General features: G+C 52.6%; 1 protein-coding gene across 5 annotated transcripts in view; it reads right to left on the reverse strand.

The window, feature by feature from the left end:
- Positions 1–22,226, reverse strand: part of RNF220 (ring finger protein 220) — a 210,342-nt gene that overhangs the window by 14,615 nt on the left and 173,501 nt on the right. For 2 of the 5 annotated variants that reach the window (XM_074376602.1, XM_074376605.1), the window contains 6 exons: positions 20,514–20,646; positions 12,663–12,708; positions 8,996–9,097; positions 4,302–4,344; positions 1,014–1,135; positions 518–650 (listed from right to left, as the gene is read on the reverse strand). In XM_074376602.1, the coding sequence (XP_074232703.1) occupies positions 518–650; positions 1,014–1,135; positions 4,302–4,344; positions 8,996–9,097; positions 12,663–12,708; positions 20,514–20,646 (579 nt within the window). Of the gene's footprint in view, positions 1–517; positions 651–1,013; positions 1,136–4,301; positions 4,345–4,482; positions 4,838–8,995; positions 9,098–12,662; positions 12,709–20,513; positions 20,647–22,226 lie in introns of those variants that run through there. The other 3 variants (XM_074376603.1, XM_074376604.1, XM_074376606.1) reach the window with 3 other exon arrangements.

The raw sequence follows: 22,226 nt of genomic DNA on the forward strand, positions 1-22,226 counted from the left end.
AAATTAGATTCACCAATGAAGCTCATGGGAGGTCAAATTTTGCCATAACTCACTCTCTCCTCTGTAACTGATTTCCCTGACGTGGGGCTGAGGAGGAGGAGGAAAATCCAATGTGTTTGCCTGGAAGCCCTCAGGGCCCCCAGTGCTGGAGGTGTACAGCAGGTTGCTGGATTCTCATTTATCAGCCTTAAGAGGGATGGAGTGATAAATGCATAACCGTCCCTTTAATATTTTATGCAGGTGCTAACGCGGCTTGGCTGTCACCTTCAATGCATCACCCGAGGCTCAGAGCCCCCCTCGTCACTTCTAGCTTGCAGCCTCACAATTCCATTTCCCCACCCAAATACATCCATTTTAATATGCACATCACAGGCAGGCAGCACGGTCACAAAGGAGCCCTGCCAGCAGCAGTTCCCACGTGGTGGAACGGATGACCAGCCACCAGCCCTGGCCTCTCGGCTCCCAACAGATGGATACCCAGCAGAGGCCTGGCCACCTATGTGTCAGCTGCTTGTACCTCGGAAACCACCTTCCAGGAGAGTGGTGGCCCGTATCCGCTTCTGCCCGCACCACTCATACTCCTCAAAGCGGTTGCTGTTCTCATGCTCGATGTCCACGGCATCGTCCTCAGCCATGCAGGAGCCTTCCCTCTGTGAAGAGCAGAGCAGGATCATGCAGGTCCCTGGCCACCCCTACCTGCTCCCCAGGCCTGCAGGGAAGGCACAGCCCTAGCCCCCAGCTTTGGCATGCCCAACGGGCCCCCAGCTCTAGGGCTCCTTTGAAGTAAACCAATCTAGAGGTCAAAGACCTGGGCCTCTTCCCAAAAATTTTCCACTGGAGCCCCAGGGGAGGAGTGGGAGAGTGAAAGCAAAGGAAGAGGGTGAAGAATAGAGGAAGAAGCTGCTGAGACTACACAGAGACCTCCAACAGCCCACAGACCTGGAGGCAGTCAGTGGCTAGTGTCAGGGGAAGGAGGGCAGGGGAGGGGAGGTAGGTGGTGATGGCCCCTCTACCTTAGAAAGGCAATGCTCCACATGCCTACTCATCTCCTGCTCCGATCCTGCCAGGGGGCGGCTGCACAGGGGACATACCTGCCCTTCATCTTGCTTCCTCCGTTTCATTTTCCCAATCCGAGCTGCATGGAGAAACCGAAAACAAAGCACAGAACAGGCAGAAGATCACTGTAGCTCCTAAGGTCCCAGTGAAGCTGACACATCCTGACCTCCTGTCAGCCATTAGCCCTTTGGTTCAGTGCCTGATCTGGCCCTCCTTATGCAGCCTTCTGCTCCTTTGGGGACTGGGCTTTGTCAAGAGCACCTAGGGAGATTGGTGATAGGCCAGCAAAGTGTCTACTCTGGCCACAGATGGCTCAAGCTCAACCCATTCTCCTTACCTGCAGTGCTCAATGAGTCCAACGAGCAAATATACTGTGCATTTCTAGGTATCTCCCCAGAAGGACAAGATCAGGGGTTCTTTTGGAGTCAAGAAACACAACTTTAAAGAACATCTCTTGGCTAGAACCCAAGGTTCCTCCAGGGGCCTGACTTGGCCAGCTGTTCACTCATCAGTTAAAAATGCCTTTTGTTCCCAGGCCAAGAGCCCTGAGGTACAGCCCTTAGTGTCCTATGTAGAATCACCCCAGGCAGAATTTTTCGCGTGTCCACCAGTCCCATTTTACAGAAGAGGAGACTAAGGCCAAATCATAAAGGTTTAGAGGGTGTGAGTCAGACAGCTCAGGGTACCTTGAGAGGGTAGCCCTTACCGTGCCTACCCAAACCTGTTCCCTTATTTCTAATCAGTGCAGAGGGGCTGGCAGGCCCCCAAGGCAGAGGGCTGTCTGCCATGCTGTCCCGCAGGGGGCTCAATTCCAAAGTGCACACTGCAAGCCCACAGCACTACTAATTAATGCTGAGAGATGCAATCATTTCTAATTAGCTCACTAATCCCTCTCTGCAGCCCTCCTGTCACTGAAGCAGGAAGGGGTCAAAACAAGGCACTCTAGTCCCTCTAGCCCCTCCCTATGCAACAGTAGGAGTAAAGCTAGCCACTCTGAGACCAGACTGATTGGGGGATGGAGGGATGGAGGATGAGAAGCCAGCCACGGAGGGAAGGGTTCCTCACTGCAGTGCCAGGGAGAACTTTCACCTGGGAAAGCTCATCAGTGCAGTTTTGGGAGCAAGATACAGGTGAAAGTTGATGCAAGTGAGAGTTGATAACTTACAATTCAGAGCTTCAACTGTGTATTAGGTTCAGAGTCAGATATCTGATACAATGTAGCTCATTTTATTCTATATCCTGAAGCTAGATTATATTATCCATTTTAACAGAAGAAGATACTCAAGGCTCAGAGAGATCAAGGCAGTTATCTAGGTGGCTAAAAAGTGGCAAAAGCAGCATAGAAAACCAGGCCTGACTCCATAGCTTAGGAGCCTCCCCTGTCCTAAGAGTGCCCCCAACTGATCAGCAACGACAAAAACTGATCCTGTGAGTACGCTAGGGCAGCAAGAAATACACTTGGGGCCCCAGCTCCTGCATGTTGAGGATCTGAGGCAGGGAGCTACTCCAACTCCAAAACAGAGTAGCCCTAGAAAGACCCGTATCAATAGCAAAGGAACCATCCCACCAGGGCTGAGCAAGGAGTTTGAGAAACCTTGGTCTGCAGTGAGGTCCATCTCTTCAATTTTCTGTGCTCTCACTATAGGATATGTGAATATGTTCTGGTGTCCCACTTGATTTTGCAAAGATTTAGATTCCTTCACCCTGACTGTCCTGACCCTTGGAATCTTAGGCTCCAGCCACTTTGACACTCTAGAGCCAGCACTGGGATGGAGAAGGGATGTTAGACATCAGAAAGGCATTGAGCAATGGACTCTGAGAATTCTAGAAGCCTGTATGGAGCAGGGTGCCAATACAAAGATTTCTCCCCTACCCTGCCTAGAGCCTGAGGGAGTTCCTCTCTGTAAGGGGACTAAGATAGACAGTTTGATAATTGAATTAAGAAATTAATCTCATAGAATTGCCAAGGAAGGCACGATACTGGATGCTCTCCTTGCCCAGGCCACCCATGCCAGAAGGTCCCTTGCAGTCCCAAGAAAGCACTCTGATGGATTGGGCATCACATGGAAATCCTCAGATAAGCATGGCAGGTTTGGTTATTTTTTCACCTTTCTCACCATTCATCTTCTAGGTCCTGAACTAAGCTTACTGAAGCATGGTAGGGAAAGTTTTGCTCCCTACCTAGAGACTAACACTGAGCAGGAAAAGTCAGTCTGGCCACGGAGGTAGAACGGCATGGTCGGAGAAGCACAAGCTTTGGAGGTGAACAAACTTCCGTTCAAATCATGGCTCAGGTACATGCCAGCTGTGTGATTTTAAACAATTCACCTTCAACACTCCAAGCCTCAGTTTCCTTATCTACAAATTGTGTGTTAACACTTTCCTCTCAGTTATGATAACGATGCCGAACGTGGTGCTGGCCCATAATGCTCTCCCTTTCCCAGACTGGGTCTCAGCCTGGTACAGAAACCAAGTAGCAGGAACTGGGGATCTTGAACATTCACGATCTCACTCACTTACCAACTGGCCTAGAGACCCCAAGCCCCTTACAGCCAACCCTCAGATACACCACACCCTAGTCAGCACAAAAAACTAGATCATTCAATTGTGTTCAGCAAATACTAACGCTCCAGAGGTTTGAATCCAAAAGGGGGGGGGGGGCCGGGGTGCTGCCAAGTAGTGCATACATGGCGTGCTTTCAGAGAAGGCCTCTAAGAGCTGTCGAGCCCACGCTGATCACCTTTGTGAAATGTGGGCCGACTGATAACTCAAAGAGCCCTGGGATGAGTTAGTGCCTGTTGCCGTGGGAACTCCAGATCTCACTGCATTGTCAAGTCTCAGCAGAGAGGCTGTATTCATACTACTGGGCACTGATTAAAAACTGGAAGAAAAACATTCTCAGCGCCCTGCCGGCTTGTACAGTGAGGTCCCAGCGGTTTGCAAATTCAAAGCTGAGCTCCCGAGTGGAATTGTGTGGCTTGTTCCTCGTTCTCTGGCACACACTGCCCCCCAGGTTCTTCAGGGCCTTTAGAGAGGCTCGGGTAAGAGCTAGGAACCATAACCTCCATGAGACAGACGGGGAAACTGAGGATAGATGCCTTGGAAAGCACATACTCTGGCGCTGTCACTGCGAAGAAGCCAATGGGCCCTAATGTCGAAGAGACCCAGGCAAGCCAGGAGCAGCAGGCAGTGAGGGAGGGAGGAGGCCGGGGGTGGGGCGGAGGGAGGGGCCGCGCAAGACTCACCATTCAGTCGGGTCTGCCGGTTGGCTCGTACTCGCAGGAAGGTCTGGGAGAAGATCCCGGGCAGATGCAAAATAGAGAATAGAGCATCAGCGCATCCTGGAGTCCTGGCCCCAGCCCCAGCCCCAGCCCCGGACCCCGCTCCAGGCCTGCCCCGCCCCAAACAGCCCGTAAACAAACCTACTTCCTCCCTCCCGCCGGCCCCCCTGCTCCGCCGGCCGCTCCGGGCCCTCGGCATAGCCGCCTTCGACTGCTCTAGCGGGACACCGTGGCCGCCGCGCGGTGCCGCCCCAGCCCCAGCCTCCGGCACTCCGGGCCCCGCGGCCGCCCGGCCGGCGAGGGCGGCGATGCGGGCGGATTCCCCCCGGCTGCCCGGCGGCGGCGGCACCTCAGCTCCCAGCAGCGGCGGCGGCCATGTTGGCCCTGATCACGTGATCCGCTGCCGTCGCGCGCCGAGGGTGAAAGTTCAAGAAGTGGGGGCGCTGCCGGCCTGGGGCCAGGAAACAGCAGCTCGCACTCCGGCAGCAACCGGCTGGGGCCGCCCTGGGGTCCCTCCCACCTCCCTCAAAGCCAACCCGCCCCAGTTTTAGTGGCTGGGAGGTCCTCCCATCCCACTCCACGCCCCCTCCCAACGCAGGGCTCCTTCCGCCCGGAGCCCCGCCCGGCTCCCGCCTCCCGCGCCGCTACCCTAGTCTGGGCAGGAGGCGTAGGAATTCCCGATCGCCACGGGCCATCCCACTGCCAGTCCCGACTGCCCCGCCCCCAGTCCCTAGCCTTTTAGCAGTCCCGTTATTAGAGGATTCCGAACATTTCAGCTGTCTCCTGGACATCCCCTGGAGCTGCCACAGGCATCGCACACCCACGCGGCCGAAGTGGAACTCAGGATCCCTCAAACAGACACCTTCTTCCAGGGTTCTCAGTTCCTAACGGGATACCACCATCCTCTCAGGTGTGCTCACTCCAGGAACTTGAGAGTGAGTCGTCCTTGACCCCACCCGCCTTCAGTTACTGACACTCAATCCTCTCGTTTCAGAGTCTAACTTTAAAAGTCTCTTAAATCTCATCTGCACCTCTGTGTATCTCCTATTCATCCTTCCAGGCCTAACCGAAAAATATCTTTTTCTCCCGTTGAAGTACTTCCATCTCTACTCACAGTATGGCTCATACAAATTTTTATCGGTGGGCTGACCACTCCAGGGACGGGGCCATGTGTGAGTCATATGGGTGAACCCAGAGCCCTGCACTGCCCTTGGCATAGCCAAGAAATCCCTGTGTGTTTTTTCACTGGCTCTACCTATCTTGGATGTCACTGCTCTAGTTCAAGCTCTCTAAATCTGCAGCTGTCTTCTATCTGGCCTTCTGATCTCCGGCTTCTCTCCCTGTAACCCATCCTGCACACTACATGCAGTGTGATCTTTGTATTGTGCAAAATTGACCCTTGCTCCCCCTCCCCCTTTAAACCCTTCTTGGGTTCTCCACCCAGAAGATCTGCAACATGGCATACACACCTTCTCTGACCTGCTCTGCCTACTTCTCCAGACTCTTCTTCTACCCCTCCTGTCTCTTCTTTTGCCCTCCTGACACTCGCAGTGTCCAAGGCAAGGACGTTGTCTTGCCTTGCAAGCTATCTGTAGCTCTCTGAGCACTCCATGCTCTGGACGCTGGGTTAGGCTATCCTCCATGCCCCCATATCCTCTGCTTGGTTAACTGTTTTTCATCCTTCAGGACTCTGGGAAGGCTTCCCTTTTCCCCCAATGTTGGGTTAGTTGCTCCCTCTGAGTTTTCACAGTCCCTTGGCTTCCATTTGATCTTGGATATCTTGATTGTTGAGTATCTTGGAAGTCACCCAGCACAAGATCTCACATGCTGGAGAAATCAGTGGGAAGGGGAGGAGGATACTTGTGAGGGAAGCCCCTGAACCAAGTGCAAGGCTGCGAAACAGTCTGATTCAGGGCCAAACAGACTCAAGTTCAAATCCTGACTGGGTTACTCATGATATATGTGTTCTTAGAAAAGTTACTTCCTCTCTCTAGGCCTGTTTCCTTAGCAATAAACTGGGGACAATGAATCCTAGCTTGCACAGTTGCTATGAGGATAAAGTGAGGTTTAAGAGGGTTAGGTAACCCAGCAGGGGCTAAGTAAATGGGAATCCAAACCAGAAACCAATACTCCCTGATTTCCAGGCCAAGTTTGATGATTAAAAAAAAACCCAACATAACTTGAGCAACTACTACGTGCCAAGCATCGTGTAATGATCAGGGGATTCCAGCTTCACCTTCTACCAGTTTCCCCTTGTGTTTTGCATTCTAACAGAATTGAACTGCTAGCAGGTCCCCAAATACATCATTCTTTGTTACACCTCTGTGCCCTTTGCATACAGTGTTGCCTTCATCTGGAATATTTTTTCCTCCTTGTTGACCAAGGTGAACTCCTGCTCATCCTCTGAAACCCTGTTCAGTCATTACCTCTGTGAAGCTTGCTCTGCTTTTCCACTGTGCTGTCCTAGAAACTTATTTATACCCCTATCATAGCACTTAATACACTGGGCTATAATTTATCTATTTGCAGATCTAACCCCTTGAAGGCAAGGACACTGGGCTGAGCATGAGTGAGCACTAGCTAAATGTCTGAGTAAAGGAAGGGCATAAAGAAGGATAAGACAGTGTTCTTGCCTTGGAGAGCCCCCAAGTCTAGTGCAAGAGTCAGGCTTATCATGATAAATTAAACATAGCCATAATTCTTTGCAGCTCCTCCTATTAAGAGCTGTATTTCCTCATCCCTTGATTATGGGTTAGCTTTATGACTTGCTTTGCCAAGTGACATGTGAGTTCCAGAGTCTAGGACTCAAAAGGCTATGCAGCTTTGGCCTTCACCCTCTTGGCATGACACTGCCCTGACACTGCCAAGTAAGGAAGCTAACGTAACCTACTGAAGGATGGGAGCCCATGTGGAAGAGAACCAAGGTCCCTAATCTGGACGTGTAGTGAGGCCATTTTGGACTTCCCAGCCCAGCTAGTCCTCCAACTGAATGAGATGCTTGAATAAGAAAAGGCCTTGTCAATAGACAGAATCATGAGAAATAACAAGTTGTACTAAGCTGGATGGTTTGTTACATATCAGTAGAGAATGGAAACATATTTAAATGGGTGATCACAATATCAGATGATCAGAGCAAGTACAGGGACATGCAGGGGTCATGAGAAGAGAAAGCTAACCCAGAAAGGCTTCCTGGAGGAGAGAAGGGATTTGGGCAGGTTGTTGAAGGATAAATAGAAATTTGATGGGGTGGGGTAAAATAGTCCCATTAGAAGAAACAACGTGTGCAAAAACTCAGGCAAGAAAGGAATGGCACAGCCAGGGAGTGGTTAGCATAAATTTGGTGAGTACAGACCACAGGATTTATGGAGGGTGGTATTAGGAATGGAGGATGGTTGAATCTAAATCACAGAAGGCCTTGGTGCCGTGCCTTAGCATGCCATGCCTTTGCCTTATGGTTACTCTTCCTAGTTCAACAGATATGGGGCTGAATGCTATGGCTGAAGTAAAGAGGATGGGCCTCCGAAGTCAGGGCTCTGTCCATCCCTTTTGGGTAGAATTCTCTGGGACAGAGCCCTGTCTCCCTATCAGACCAGACTTCCCTAGAGTTGGGTCATTTCTCCATCTTGAATCAGGATTGGCTGGGTGAGGACTGACTGCCTCTCTCAAAACAGGGCTCATGGGAGCAGGAATCCCTCCCCGGGGCTGGCACCTTGGCCTCTGCAGTTTGAGTCCCATACAGAGGCATCCAGCAGAGGAGGTGCTGGTGGAGACTGGTGTGCAGCTCACATTCAGTATTCCACTTGCCAAGCTCTGCACCCTGACTCCAGGCTGTGTCAGCTGGGAGGAAGGGGTACCCAAAGAGAACACCTTGAGTTGCAAGAAAGGCTTCCCGTGTGCCAGCAGTGACCCTGGTTCTCTACCCCAGATTATAGTTCCCTGCTGTCTTCTCTCTTTGCATCAGATCAGGGCTTCTTAGGGCTGTGTTTCCCTTTTCACACTGGGGCTCCCTGAGAAGTCCCACTGTCTTTTAGACAAACGTTCCTTGGAACAGGCCCTGTTTTCTGCCCTCTGACTGGGGCTCCTGAAGGCAGGGCTCTGTCTCTCCTCAGACAGAGGAACTTCTGGGGACATTCATTCTCCTTCCTACCACAGAGAAGGTCTATATGAGCTAGGATGTTACCCTAAGGTCCTCCTTCTGCTCTGATGTTTTAGGATTGTGTTTGCCCAAGGCACTCAAAGGAAATGTCTGCCTCTCTCTCTCACTGGGCCTGACACCAAGGTTTGGCAGGACTGATGGTTATTTGCACAGGGGATCCTAGTTTTGAAGTGTGAAGTCTTCAGGTAATTCTGGGCTATGTCCCTGGCTCCGTGATGAAACCAAACCCTTTAGGAGACCTCCTGATGGCTAGGATGCTTCAGAAGAGCCCACCTGAGCCCAGGTGACCCTGGCATCTCTCCCTAAAATCATCTATTTAAGGCACATCTGCTGACACCTGTGCCTTCTGGGTTCAGTTAGGGGCACTAGACAGAGTGGGAACCAAAGCCAATTAAGGCCTCTGCCCGTGCTCCCCAAAGAGGGGAGGAGTTTGCACGGGGCCTGCCCTCTAAACTCTCATCCAAGTGAGCTTACTTCTTATGCCCAGCCCACCCTTCCTCACCTGGTATCTGTCTGAGTGGTGCAGGTCGTCGGTGGCAGACGAATGTGGTGACGCAGTCGGAGACTCTCCTTCCCTCTTGATGGAAGCAGACAACAAGAGGGACTGGAAGAAGAAAAAGGACATGCGGCCTCAGGCTGAATGAGACCTACAATGAGTCCCCTAGAGTGTCCAGTCCTAGGAAACTTTTGGGGGACAGGTAGAGAGAAGGAGGGCAGAGGGGTAGAGAGACCACGCTTGAGATTCTGAAGGCATGTGGTCAGGCCCTGGGAGTCTTGCTGTGGAAGAGGATGGCTTGATCCTAGGGATGAGTGGAGACCACTGAGAGGGGCCAAACCTCCTTTACCCCAGCTAGTCTCTGTCCTGGTGGGGCAGGCCTCCCAGTGGGCTGAGAGTATACACGCTCTGTTTTCCTGTAGTAAGTGACTCTGGGACCCCCCTGAGGGGTTGGAGGTAAAGTCACGTCCCTGCTGCCCTACCTGCTCCTTATACAGGATGGTGGCAGCCCCGCTATGGAGACAGTAAATTAAATAGTATGTATGAGTTTCCTTCGTGCAGCGAGGGATGTACGCTGGCTCCATTTATCCCTGCGCTGTGGCGATGACCCCAGCAAAAACCCCAGCAAAACTAATCCCCCCATGTCAATCCTGCATGGCCTCTTCTACATACGCTCGCAGTTTAGATTAATAAACTGTCTGCTTTAAATTGTGCGTAAGCACCACAGTTCTAAATACTACATGGCACGTTTAGCCTGCTTTTGCTGGCTCTTGCCAAGGCCTGTTCAGCTGCATACTGGGGCCTGGAGGCCTGAAAGCAATCCATACTTCCTTCCCCCCCACCTTCTGCCTGCACAGCTCTGAGCCGGAAACGTACAATTCCCTAGGAGGCTTCCCCAGCCTAGAAAACCATGCCAAATCGCCAGTGACAGCCCAAAGAAAGCAATTTGGGAAAGATGGAGCAGCCATTTATCCTTCATCTCCGACTGAGCCTTAGGATGTGACCCGCATGCGGTGGCCATGCTGCACATCCTCAGGCAAGGGCCCTGGGAAGGGAGAGGGCAGCTGCTGGTCTGGCAGGGCTCCCTGACTCGGCCTTATCCCAAGAGCTGGAGGAGGGAAGAGGCCCAGAAGGGGTTCCCTGCAACTTGGAGCCCCTTCTTCACCCACCCAGGCCCAGTGGGAGGCCAAGTGGGTGCCTTGGCCCCTGGCTCAGAAAAGAGGTGGGCTTTCAGGCAATGTCCTTCTCTGGTCCCAAGGAGGATGCTGGGGGGTGGGAAACAACGTGGGCCCCCCACCCCCACCATGAGAACGCTCACTCTTGTGTGCTCGCTCGCTCTCGCTCTCACTCTCTCTCTCTCTCTCTCTCTTTCTCTCTAGGTTCGAAGCCCTTAGAGGCCTCAGCATTACACCTGGGGCAAGTGGAATAAAAAAAGGTCACTGGCGCTTTTTAAACATGGACCAAAAAGCAGTAAAATGTGTTTTGAAAAAAAAATCCCGGCATTAAATCATGACTTTTTGCCTGGCTCTTCGCCTCATTAAAAGTGGCCTTTTGGAAGGTAAAATTATCATTGTAAGCGATAAGATCTTTAAGAAAATAATTCACGGCTTCTTCACCCTTTAATATGATAGCCGCCACCGGCTAATTTTTTTCTTAATGGCAACGAGGCCATCAATCTTGTCTAAGGCCCCCTCGCCCTCTCCTCCTCCTCCCTCCCTCCTTCTCCCTGTCCTCTCAGTCTCTTGCTCGAACCTCTTCTACCTCGTGCCTCTTCCCCCATGACCTGCTTCCCTAAAGCCCCGGTCAAGGCAAAGGCCAGACCCTGAAACGGTCAGCACTGGGCGCATGAGCATGCATCTAGAAGCGGGTGAGCAGTGGCTCTTGCCTCTGAGTCTTACCATTAATAAGCCCATGTTAGTGGTTGTAGGAATCTGCACATTTAAGATTTCCTGTGTGCATATTCTGACTCGGGGGGGGGGTGTGCATCTGTGTATGTGGGGAACCAGGCATGGACATAGATTGTGTCTGGGTTTGTCCTCTGAACACAAGCCTCACTGGGGTCCAGTCCCCAGCCCTGCCAGCCATGCTCAGGTGTCAGGCATCAGTGGTTGAGGCTGACCTGGCATCTCGTCCATGACCTGCCTGCCGTAAGTGCAGCCATTGAATGCTGCAGGCTGGACCAGGTTCATCAAGTGTGGCTCCCCTTCTCCTCCCAACCCTTTCTCTTTAGGGCTGGGAGAGCATTGCTTCCTTGGCCAGGGCCTGCATCAGTCTAGGGCTGGGCTAGGTTCCTTGCCCCTCTGTCCAGCTTGCTATGTTGAGCAATTTCCTGAATGGAAGTGATGTCCACTCCCACCCATTTTAAAGGCCTACAGGGGAGACAGGCCAACCCCTGTAGGTAATATTGTCACTCTGGCTCCTTTTTCCCCAAACTGCCCTCTCAGAGGTCACCAGTGCCTTTGAGACTTCTAAATAGTATAGCCTCCTACTCCAGCTTTTTCCTATTTGATGGCTGACCACCCCAGACATTTTGGAACATTTTTCCCTTAGGAACCTGGGAGACCATGCTCTCCTGCACCTCTCCTCACCTGTGACTGTCCGTCCTCTGCCCTGTCCCTGGCTCCGGTACCTTCTCTTGACCCCCAGTGTAGCAGTCTCCAGATTGTGTTCTTGGCTTCTGCTTTCATCTCTCCATATACACTCTCTGACTGATTTCATCCATTCTTGAAGCTTCAACCCTCATTCCTCACTCCCTATAGAAAGGGCTGGGGATTCCTGCCTTTATGAGTCATTGTGAGAACTTATTAAAAAAAATGATGCCAGCTGAGGGGTAGGTATAGCTCAGTGGTAGAAGACATGCCTAGTGTGCATGAGGTCCTGGGTTCAATGCCCAGTACCTCCATTAAAAAAAAAAAAAAAAGGATTCCACCTTACCGAGGGGTAGAGAGAGGACACTCAGTGAGTGAGGGTTTAGTCTTCCTCCCTAGGTCCCCACTCCCTCAAAATGCATTCCCAAAGGGGACAGTACTGTGTGCCTCTGCAGCCACCTATGGGAGTTCTTGATGCAAGTCATGCCATTGTGCTGAGGCCTCTGGCCCCTCCTTTGAGCCACTTGCCCTTCACTTTTCCTTTCTCCATCTGATGCTTTTAAGCCTCTCTTCCATAGTGTCTGTACAGAGGTTCAAACTGTGTCCCCAAATGAGCCTAGCATCCTCCCTGGCTCCCTGCTGCCCTCAGGACAAAGGACATGTGTGCGTGTGTGCTCATGTGCATGTGCGCATCCCCCCCTCCCCCGACCAGGGTCTGGCTTCTGAGGCCCTGCACCATCTGTCTTGACCTGCATTTCTATATTTTTCTTTACCTGCTACAGCTTGCCTTCCTCCCTTGAGACTCCCCAGCCTTAGTGTCTGGGTCTCCCACTTTCCCAGGTCATTCTCGGCATTGACCCCGTCCTGACTGGAAGAGGAGGAAGTCAGATGAACATCCTCCAGCTCACGCTCAGACTACACTCACACACGTACTCCAGCATACAGGGCAGCCCCAGGCCTCAGGCTGATGATCAAACCCTGGAGACAGCTGGAATCCAGGAAGAGCTCCTTTTCTCAAGAGGAACCAGTTCTGGGTGAGCCCAGGTCAGGAGGTGTAGGAGGAAAACACACAATGGTCCACCTACCTTGGGGGTGCCTGGTGCCATGGCATCCTTCAGAAGGGAATTCTTGCTGCCAAGGAAGAAGAGAACAGGGTGACCATTCCACCTGCTGCCCAGGGCAGCAGAAGTAGAGTAGAATAGCAAGAAGACCCCAAAGAGAGAAGACATAGCCAGCCTAGCCCAGCCCAGCTCAGCCAAGCTCCACCCAGTCGGCCATTCAACCCCAGCGGGCCCTGCCTAGCTCAGCCTCCCGGCAGGGTCCAAGGGCCAGAGCTGGCTCTGGACGAAAGTACAGGCACTAGGCATGGTAGGCTCCTTTGTGGATCTGAGGAAAGGGGCTTTACCTGACTCCTCGCATCAGCTCTGAGGATTCTGCCTGTCCTGGATGCCCCCTCCCTCAACCCCGTCCCCAGCCTGCTCTTAGCTCCTATGGGATTGGGGTGATGGAGCTGACATGGCTCTTGTCAATTCTTCCTCCAACATGCTGCAAACTGCGTTAGGCCAGGAATGATCTCCCCCTGATTCAATTTGTCAGCCCCAGGCCCTCTGGCATCGGGCGCGGCAGGCGGGCGGGAGCTGGGCCCTGAAATATGGTGGGCGGCTTGAAGCGGGGGGGGGGGGGGGCGGGGGCGGGGGGGTGATGGATGGGCTGTGGGGGAGGCGAGGACTGTGTTTAATAACAAAATTGGTATGCAAGGCCACATCCCGCGCTAAGCATGAGTGATCCAGAGCCACAAAGTATTACAAATCCCCGCTAAACAGATGCTGACAATGGAACAAGACGTATCAAATCAGATCCACTTCAGAAACATTAATATCCCTGTTCCTGTCCCTCCCGCCCTGCTGCCCCCACTATGCTCACCACATCTGTGCTCACACATTCACGCACGTGCTGTCACACAAAAACACATGCACACAGACGCGCTGGCTGATACATGCAGGACGAAATAGAGCCATTCACATAGGGTCCCCACACAGATGCACATATAAGCTGTACAGGTAGAGCATGTCTAAGAGACATCCATAAAGCACAAAAGACACACACCCAAGGCAGATACATGGGGCACACATGGATGGTGTATACACAGGGAACACCTCCAGGGTCAGGCATAGACACACCTAATATGTGAGCAAAGGCATAGGCAGATTTGGATAAAGTAAGAGTTCTCACCCAGGGCCGTTTTGCCCTCCAGGGGACAGTTGGCAATGTCTGGAGACATTTTTGATTATCACAGTTGGGGGTGGGGAGTTTTCTACTGGTGTCTGGTGGATAGAGGAGATTTACCGTCCTACAAGGTACTGGACAGCCCCTCACAACAAAGAATTATCTGGCCCCAAATGTCAGTAGTCCTGAGGTTGAGAAACCCTGGTGTAAAGACAGATACATATCCATTGTCTCTATAATTCTGTCCACATGTGGTCACACCCGGAGGCTCACACATGCACGCAGAGGTGCAGGCAGAGTCCTGTTCCCAGAGACATGTTCTTAAAGACACATTCACAGCTGTCACAGACCTGAATGAAGAGCTGCTCATGTGCCTATGTCCACACAAGCATGCACAGATACAGACACCTACGCGTGCTGACACATACCCGACACTCGTGCACCCAAGCAGGCCGACTCGTACCTCACCGTGCAGGGGCCACTAGGCTTGGCAGCAGGGTGAGGCTAAGGTCTGAGTGTAAAAACAACTGTCTGCCTGTATGATCACGTGGTAGGGGCATCATAGACCAGGAAGGACCACCAGACCGGGTTCTATTCCATGGCATTTTGTTCATAAATGGTTCCCGTGTTCCTGCTCCCTGCCAGGCCCTGATCCAGGCACCAGGGATACAGAAAGGGACTGAGCTGCTCTGGAGGAGCAACTAGGTGTGAGTTCATTACTTTTATCTCTGCCTCACTCAGTCAACAAGTGCTGACATGACCGTTGTGCTGGCCCCGTTCCTGGACCTTCAGGTATAGAAACGAGGCATCTACTTATGATGCTGTTCTTGCTGGACCCCTGGACTGAGGCCTGAGTATTATCCAAGTGGGATCAGGATGGAACAGAGGAGGAAAGAATGAACAATTACTATGTGCTCGTCACACGTGACAGGCATGGGCTAGGAACTTTATATGTGTCTTCTCTTTAATCTTCACAAAAACTTTACAAAGTTGACTAACAGAGGCTAAGTGACACTTGTCTGCTCCCACAGTTCGTGGAGGATTTGGGACTGAGTTCATGTCTGACCAAGTCCAGAGTACTGCATTTCAGTTGGTCACACTGCCTCCTAAAGACACACAGGGGCTAGAATGGAGGGCGGAGCTCTGAGTTGTTTCTCTGTTTGGAGAGGGTCCTGCTGACTCTGGGCTTTAGTTTATTCTGCTGGTGACTAGAAATGGAGACATTTTAGGGCCAGGACATCCAGCCTTTCCTTTTGCCAATCCTCTGGATCTTTTCCCGGCAATCCTCTTCCCTCAAATTGGGCTGGTACTACTCCAGACTTCTTCCCTCTGTCTGAGCAAGTGCCCCCTGCCCTACTTTTCCTCCAACAACCTGATCACCTCCAAGTGTGCTTGGACCCCCAGAGACAGGAGTCTGGTGAAAGGCCCACCTTGGAGAGGAGAGGTCTGAGGGCCAAGCCACAGGCAGCCAGGCTCCCGCCCAGCCCATCCACTCTGCTCTGCCTCCCTGTTTCCACAGCCTGCCCCCAACGATTTCCTCCCTTCTCAGTCACTCGCTGCCTAGTGATCCATGGGTTTTAAATTATAACTGGGACCCAGGAAACGCGTTCCTAAGTACAATATTCATGGGCTGGGCTGACACTTTTAATTAAGGTGATTTACACTGAATTATCCTTGGAAATAAAGAAATGGTGTGCTGCCTGGGAATAAACCATCATCACCAGCCGCCTTTGTAAGTTACACTTCGTTTTAATCTATTTGGGGAATTGTTTATCTAGTTCATTACCCAACCAAACACCGAGGCCGGCCTTAAATAAGGCTTAAGTGGGGGTGGGGGCACTGCCATCTCCACACCCCGCCTCTCCTGTTAGAGTCACCCAGCCTCCCTCTGGCTCCTTTTGAAGCACTGACCAGAGAGCCTGTTTCCCAGGCTAGAGACCAGATCTCAAAGTGGCTCCAGAAGCCTCCAGGAAAAGGTCTCTGAGTTTAGGCCCTTGCAAGCCAAGCCGCACTTTCAGCTCTGTGCAGTCTTTCAATGTCCAATGCTCTTTCCTCTCTCTGGGTGGAAACTCCTGTTTGAGGGCCACAGCGAATTCTGGGGGCCACCCCCCAACCTGCCCTTCAATCTTCAGCCTCCATCTATGTTCCTGCCTGTCTGTCTGTACGCATCCAATCTCCACCCCATCACCATCCTAGAGAGAGCTTAGCATGCCTAGAGCTCTGTGCACTGTCTCCTCCTTCCCTCAGATACCTGCTTCTCTGCCATCATCACCTTTCCCGCCACTCTGCTCAGAAAGCTCTTCTAGGAAGTACCCCGCAAGCAATAAGCTAAGTTCTCTTTGTGTCTTCCCCCACAAGTCTCTCATCATTCACTCTTCTCCATTCCCACTGCCACTGTCCTAGGTCAGCCTCATCATCTGTTCTCTGGACCCTGCCTAACCTCCTCACTTGCCTCCCTGCTTCTACCCCCAGGTCCTGCTCCATACTGGCCTCCAGAGTGATTCTCCCTACAGCTCAGCTCTCTGATCAAGCCTCTCCAGCTCACCAATGTTCTGATTCTGCCACCACCTCTAGGACAACCCTCCATCATTGAGGGTCCTCCACTATCTGTCCTCAGACTAACTTTGCTTTCCTTGTTCTAGCTAGCTGAGTCCTGGGGTCTCTTGGAGTGCCTGTGCAGGACTGAGAAGGGGAAGCATAGAGGATGGGGTGAGGGAAGGTGTGTGGGCATAGCCTCTGATGGTGAATGTAAAAGTGCTTTGAAAAGTGTGCTTTGCCAAGGGGAGTTCTGACTCTTCGGCCTGTGTCTGTGTGCCCATGTGCCTCTGGGAATGAGCATCTGTGGGAAGTGTTTCTTTAAGGCAGTAGGTGTGAGTACATCTATGTGTGTTGGAATGGTGTGTGCATGTGCTTGTATGTTAGGTACATACATTTGTGCCTGTGTCTTTGAAAACCAGCTAGCCCTAGTTTGAGAGCTGGAAGGTCCCTGCTGCTGTGTGAGTCTTGGGTGTGTCTGAAATAGCAGTCGGCGCTGTGCTGTTGGGCGTCGGTGGGCAGAAGGCGCAACATCAGGAGGGAGGGAAGGATGTGTCCCAGGTGATGGAGAGGCACCCTGGCAGTAGCATCCACAAACTCAGGAGCTGGCTAGGCTGAGGGATGAAAGGGAAGGGCAAAGGAGGCAAATACAGGGTAAGAAAGGGAAGGGGACAGTTGGAGAGAAGAGGAGAGGAAAGAAGGGAGGGAAGTAGAGAGAAGGGAGCATGGAACAGAAGGGGAGAATTGGAGACCTGGGGAGGAAGCTGCCGGCCACATGCCGTGGATGGGGGATGCCCTCATCTGGGCTCTGCCCCGACCTCTCTGAGCGATGCACACACAAGCTCTGCCTCCTGCAGGACTCGGTTTCCCCATCTGTGAAATGGCTGGTCAAAAGCTCAGCGCTGATGGCGGGAAGAGGAGAAGGGAGGGGTCTCCAGAGCCCGGGTGCCGCGTTTTCTCCCAGCCTACCCGGCTCCCCTCTCTCCTCCCAGAGAGCGGCCAGGGGCGGGGCAAGGGCAACCGCGGCCGGCGCCCTCCCCGCGCTACCGGATGCCACGGCCCTCAGCCCGGAGGGAGCTGACACGCTCCTTGGGAATTTATCACGCACCCAATTACAATGTTAATTGGCAAGTTCCTGAAATCAATTAATTCGCAAATTTTTTCCAATTAAAAATCCAGATAAATCACGAGGGCGGCGGCGGGCCGGTGCAGCCCGCAGTCCGGTGGGCGCAGCGGCCCCGCAGGGAGGGGAGGCGGGAGTGGGGAGGGGAGGGGGCGGCGGGCGCGGCTGCCCTTGAACGCCTTTGCCGGCCGTTCGGACTGTCAGCGCGCCGGGCGCGGCGGGGCCGAGACAGATAAAACCATCGACCCGTCGCCGCCAGCGCTTCGGCTTTATCGATCCAACGGGAATTTCACTTGCTGTGCAGATCCCGCTGTCCGGCTGTCAGACACAGGGTTGGGGGGCGGGGGGACGTGCCAGGGGTTATGGGGTGCTGGGCTGGGCCTGGACGCTAGGGGCACAGAAGTGGGGGACGCAAGACACAACTGTGAGGGGCGGGGCAGATGTGAAGGCTCCGGGTGGGGAAATGGACCTGGGCAGGAGGATGTGGAAGTACGGGATGCTCTGAGAGGATGTGCGGGAGGACGGATTGGTGCAGGGTCATGGGTGGGGGTGGAGAACTTCTGCAGGCAGAAGTGGATGCTCTGGGCAGTGCAGGGATGGGGCCACAGGGAGTAGGCTGTAGTGTGGTCCCCACTGAAGAAGCAAAAAGAGAGCTTGGACCCCCATTCTCCAGACCCTTAGGGGTGCACTGCAACTACAAGGCTCTGCAGGTCCCTCCATCTCTCCCTCTATATTCAGTTCCTGTTGAGAATTCCTCTGTTGGGAGTAAATTACCCAGAAACACTCGTAGACAGCCAAGGTAAGGAACTCAACTGCAGAAGGGTGTTTCTTTCACTCTCTGCCCCTTCTAGGCTAGGCCTGGTATGTGTGTGGGAGGGAGGGGGGAGTGGTTAAGAGCATGGGCACTAGGGTCAGACTACTTGGGTTTGAATCTTATCTTTACCACTCTACAGGCTGTGCAACCTTAGAGAAGTCACTTAACCTCTCTGTACCTCAGTTTCCTCTTCTGTAAAATGGAGTTAATAATTATTACCTACCCCAGAGGGTTGTTGTGAAGATTAAATAAATTAATACAATGTAAAGTTCTTGGCACACAGTGTTCAACAGGATTATTATCATCATTAGTATAGTCTTCTGCGGTAGTTTTAAGTATTACTACAAATTCTCTGATATTCTTCCCTTCAAGAGGTAGAGCTTATGAATTCTCCTCTCTTGAGTGTGGACTGGACTTGGTGACCTGCTTCTAGTGAGTAGAACAGAATATAATAGAAGCCACAGTGTATGAGGCTAGATCATAAAAGGTATTGTGGCTTCCTCCCCAGTCTCTCTCTTGGATCACTTCCTCTGTAGGACGTCAGCTGCCACGTCACAGGGAAACTCAAGCAGCCCTCTGCAGAAACCCGCATGTTGAGGAACCAAGGCCTCCTGACAACAGCCAGGCGAGTGAGCCATCCTGGGAATGGATCCTGCAGCCCCAGTCAAATCTTCAGGTGACTGCAGCCTTGGCTGACATCTTGGCTGCAGCCTCAGGGGAGATTCTGAGCCAGAAGTCACAACTACCCACAACTACCCAACTAAGCTGTTTCTGAATTGATTACCCACAGAAACTGTGAACTAGTAAGTGTCTGCTGTTTTAAGCCACAAGGTTTGGCGGGGATTTGTAACACAGCAATAGATAACTAATACTTTGCCTTTTAAGTTCAGCTCAGGCCTTGGCTCCCTCAGGAGGCCTTCTCTGCACTGTGCTGGGTTTGGTGCCTTCTCATCACTCCCACAGCTCCCAGTCTCACCACAGTGCAGTCTCTATCCCTTAGGGTTTCTAGTGCCTGGCTCTCCTTACACTCACATTACAAGCTTCTGACGGTGGGACCACTTCTGATTCACCTTTGGATCCTCTGAACCCTGCATGGGGGACCAGGTGAGAGGGTAGAAGAAGGAGGATCAACCAAGTCTGGTGACTCGATCTGAACAAGGGGTGAGACTGGGAGTCGTGGGGCAGGCTGTTTCTGAGTGACTGACTTTACTTCCTAGAGATGGCTGCAGCCACATCTCCCATCTCACAGGCTCCTCTGTAAGAGGAGCTTGCCACTCTCCCTCAAAAGATAGGGTGTATGTCCCCACCCCTAAAATCTGGGTGGGCTAATACTGCCTCGACCTAGAGAGTACAGCAGAAGTGACAATAAGTGATTTCTGAGGCTAAGTTATAAAGGTGGTCCAGCTTCCGTCTCATTGCCTGGAACATTTGCTTTCAAGCCCTAAGCTGCCATGCTATGATGAAGCCCAGGCCACAGGGAGAAGCCATGTGTAGGTGCTTTGGTTACAGCCCCAGCTGAGGGCCAACATCAAGCATCAGATGTGTCAGTGAAGAAGCCAGACGATCCCAGCCTCCAGCCACCAAGTCTTCCCAGCAGGGGCCCATACATGGTAAAGCAGACACAAGTCACTCCCTCTGTGCTCCACCTGAATTCCTGATCCCACAGATTCCACGGTGGGCATCATGAAATGGTTGCTTTAAACCACTAAGATTTGGGGCAGTTTGTTACACCCCTCCTCTGCTCCCTTTGACAACCTTGGCTCCTCCATGAGGCCCTGGAGGAGGCTCTGCCCAGCCCTTCAGGTGGGGACCTGGGAGCAGGGGAGACACGCCTGAGTACATTCTCAAAGTTGTCACCTTTCAGACCTTGAGATTCATGGAGAAGGTGGTGTCTTCTCACCTGGACAGCAGCCCAAGGCTGCTCTTCGGGTGGGGTCTGTCAGGCTGCTTCTGTTACCCTGCCCTGAGGCTCTGCATGGCCCTGCAGGGCCAGAGGCAGTGGCTTCTCCCCTTTCCTGCTCAACTTTGTGCCCTTTTGAGGCTGAGGCTCACTTTCTTCACATCTCCAAAAAATGGAGCAAGAAGAGAAAGGTAGCACCATGCAGCTGGAGGAGCTGAGGACTGAAAGCAGAGTGGAGAACGGCAGCAGGACCCTGCCTTCCGCTGAAAGGCGGGGACCTGGTGGCCAGACCCTGAGAGGAGGCCTCCAGCAGGCTGGCTCCCCGGTAGGCGGCTTACCTGGCGGGCAGCTGGGCCAGCTGTTCCAGTTCTTGCTCCATATGCTCCTGCAGCTCGCTGGGCCTCAGCAGGACCTGGCAGATGGGGCAAATAGGGGCCTGGCTGTCAAACAATGCTGCTGCCTTTTTCTTACCTGGCGAGGGAAGAAGAAGAGACAGACTTATGAGCTGGGCTAGTCTGCAGACAGAAACCCCGAGTCCCAGTCCTCCGACCCAAGCCTGCTATTGCCTCCTAGCGCTTCTGGGCCCAGAGGAGGGGTGAGCCTGAGAGTCTCAGAGCCCGTGAACATCACTCCACTTTGCAGCTCCAGAGGCTGTGGCCATGCCCGGCACCTCCTCAGCCAGCTGCCTCTCTCGGAAATCTATCAGGACACAATCAATGCTCTGTGCAATCAAACCTTGATCACTTCATTTCACACGTTAGTGAAGCAGGTCTTGGTTTAATCACAACATCACCCAGAATATCCAGGGCCCCTGCTGTCTCTCCTTTCCTCACTGCGTTCACACTCCCCAAAGCTGGAGAAAGAAGGAAAGAGGGAGAAAAGGGATTCATTCCTGCAGTCATTCAACAAACATCGTCTGATGTCTACGCTGAACCAGGCCTAGTGCAGAGCAATGGGGATACAGAATATAATCAGATCTAATCCCCGCCCTTGAGTGGAGTGCTCGCGGTTGAGGGGAAGAGACTGGAAAGGCCCCGGGTGTCTGTCAGGGTAGCGTTCCACCCCAACTCCCTGCTTTTCCCCACACTTCCTTCCTTGGCCTCTCCTCTCCTCCTGCAGGCGGGATGAGCTCATTCATTCTTAAGGCCCTCGCTCCACCTATGCCCTGCTGACTCTAGAATCTTTTTCTCTACCCGAGATCCTCCCATGTTCTCCAGGCCCCTATATCCAAACTCCTAATGGACACCAATGCTTGGGTGTCCCACAAGAATCTGAAACCCAACAATTTAAAATTGACTACTTCAGCTTCTTCACTGCCCCCCTTCAGTGGTGTTCTTCTCATTTAGTGACACCTGCACTCACCGGGTCACCCAAGCCAGTAACCTTCACCCCACCCTCTGCCCCTTCCCTCACCTTACCCCTGCTCCCACCTACATCTAACCACCAAGTCCTGTCCGCTCTGCTCCTATATTTCTGGAATCTACACTCTCCCAGTTCAGGTCTCACTGCCTCTCACTTGGATAATCTCATTGGCCTCTGTGAGTCTCACAGATTTTGAGTTCTTCCCCCTGCAAAAAGCCCTTCAAATTATGTACCTCCAATACACAAGCACACAGCTGGCTATACTGACTTGGGGGCCTGCTGGGAGCCTGAACTCTGTCCCCACTCACTGATGGTAAATCAGAGTACACCGTGCTAGGAAGGGGCCTGAAGATAGCCTAGTGCACCCCTTGGGATATCTAAACCGCCTCCCTTGCCACCCTCCCCACCCAGTGCTCCCCTGGCCTCTGCTTACAGGCATGGGTTTGAGGAGCCCTATTCATCTAGAAGCATCCCTGCCTATCCATGTAAACTCTGACTGTAGAAAGGACTTCTTTAGCTTAAGGCCAGATCTTTCTCCCTGCTTCTTCTTCCTACTTGTGCTTGGAGAGGCTCAAAATCAGCTTTCAGAGAGATAAAGTCCATGCCAGTGATGACCAAGATGGTTACTTGAGTAGGGTTGCCAGATTAAAGACAAGATGCTCTGTTGAATTTCACATAAATAATGAATA

The sequence above is a fragment of the Camelus bactrianus genome, chromosome 13, assembly GCF_048773025.1.
Source record: "Camelus bactrianus isolate YW-2024 breed Bactrian camel chromosome 13, ASM4877302v1, whole genome shotgun sequence".
NCBI lineage: Eukaryota > Metazoa > Chordata > Mammalia > Artiodactyla > Camelidae > Camelus > Camelus bactrianus.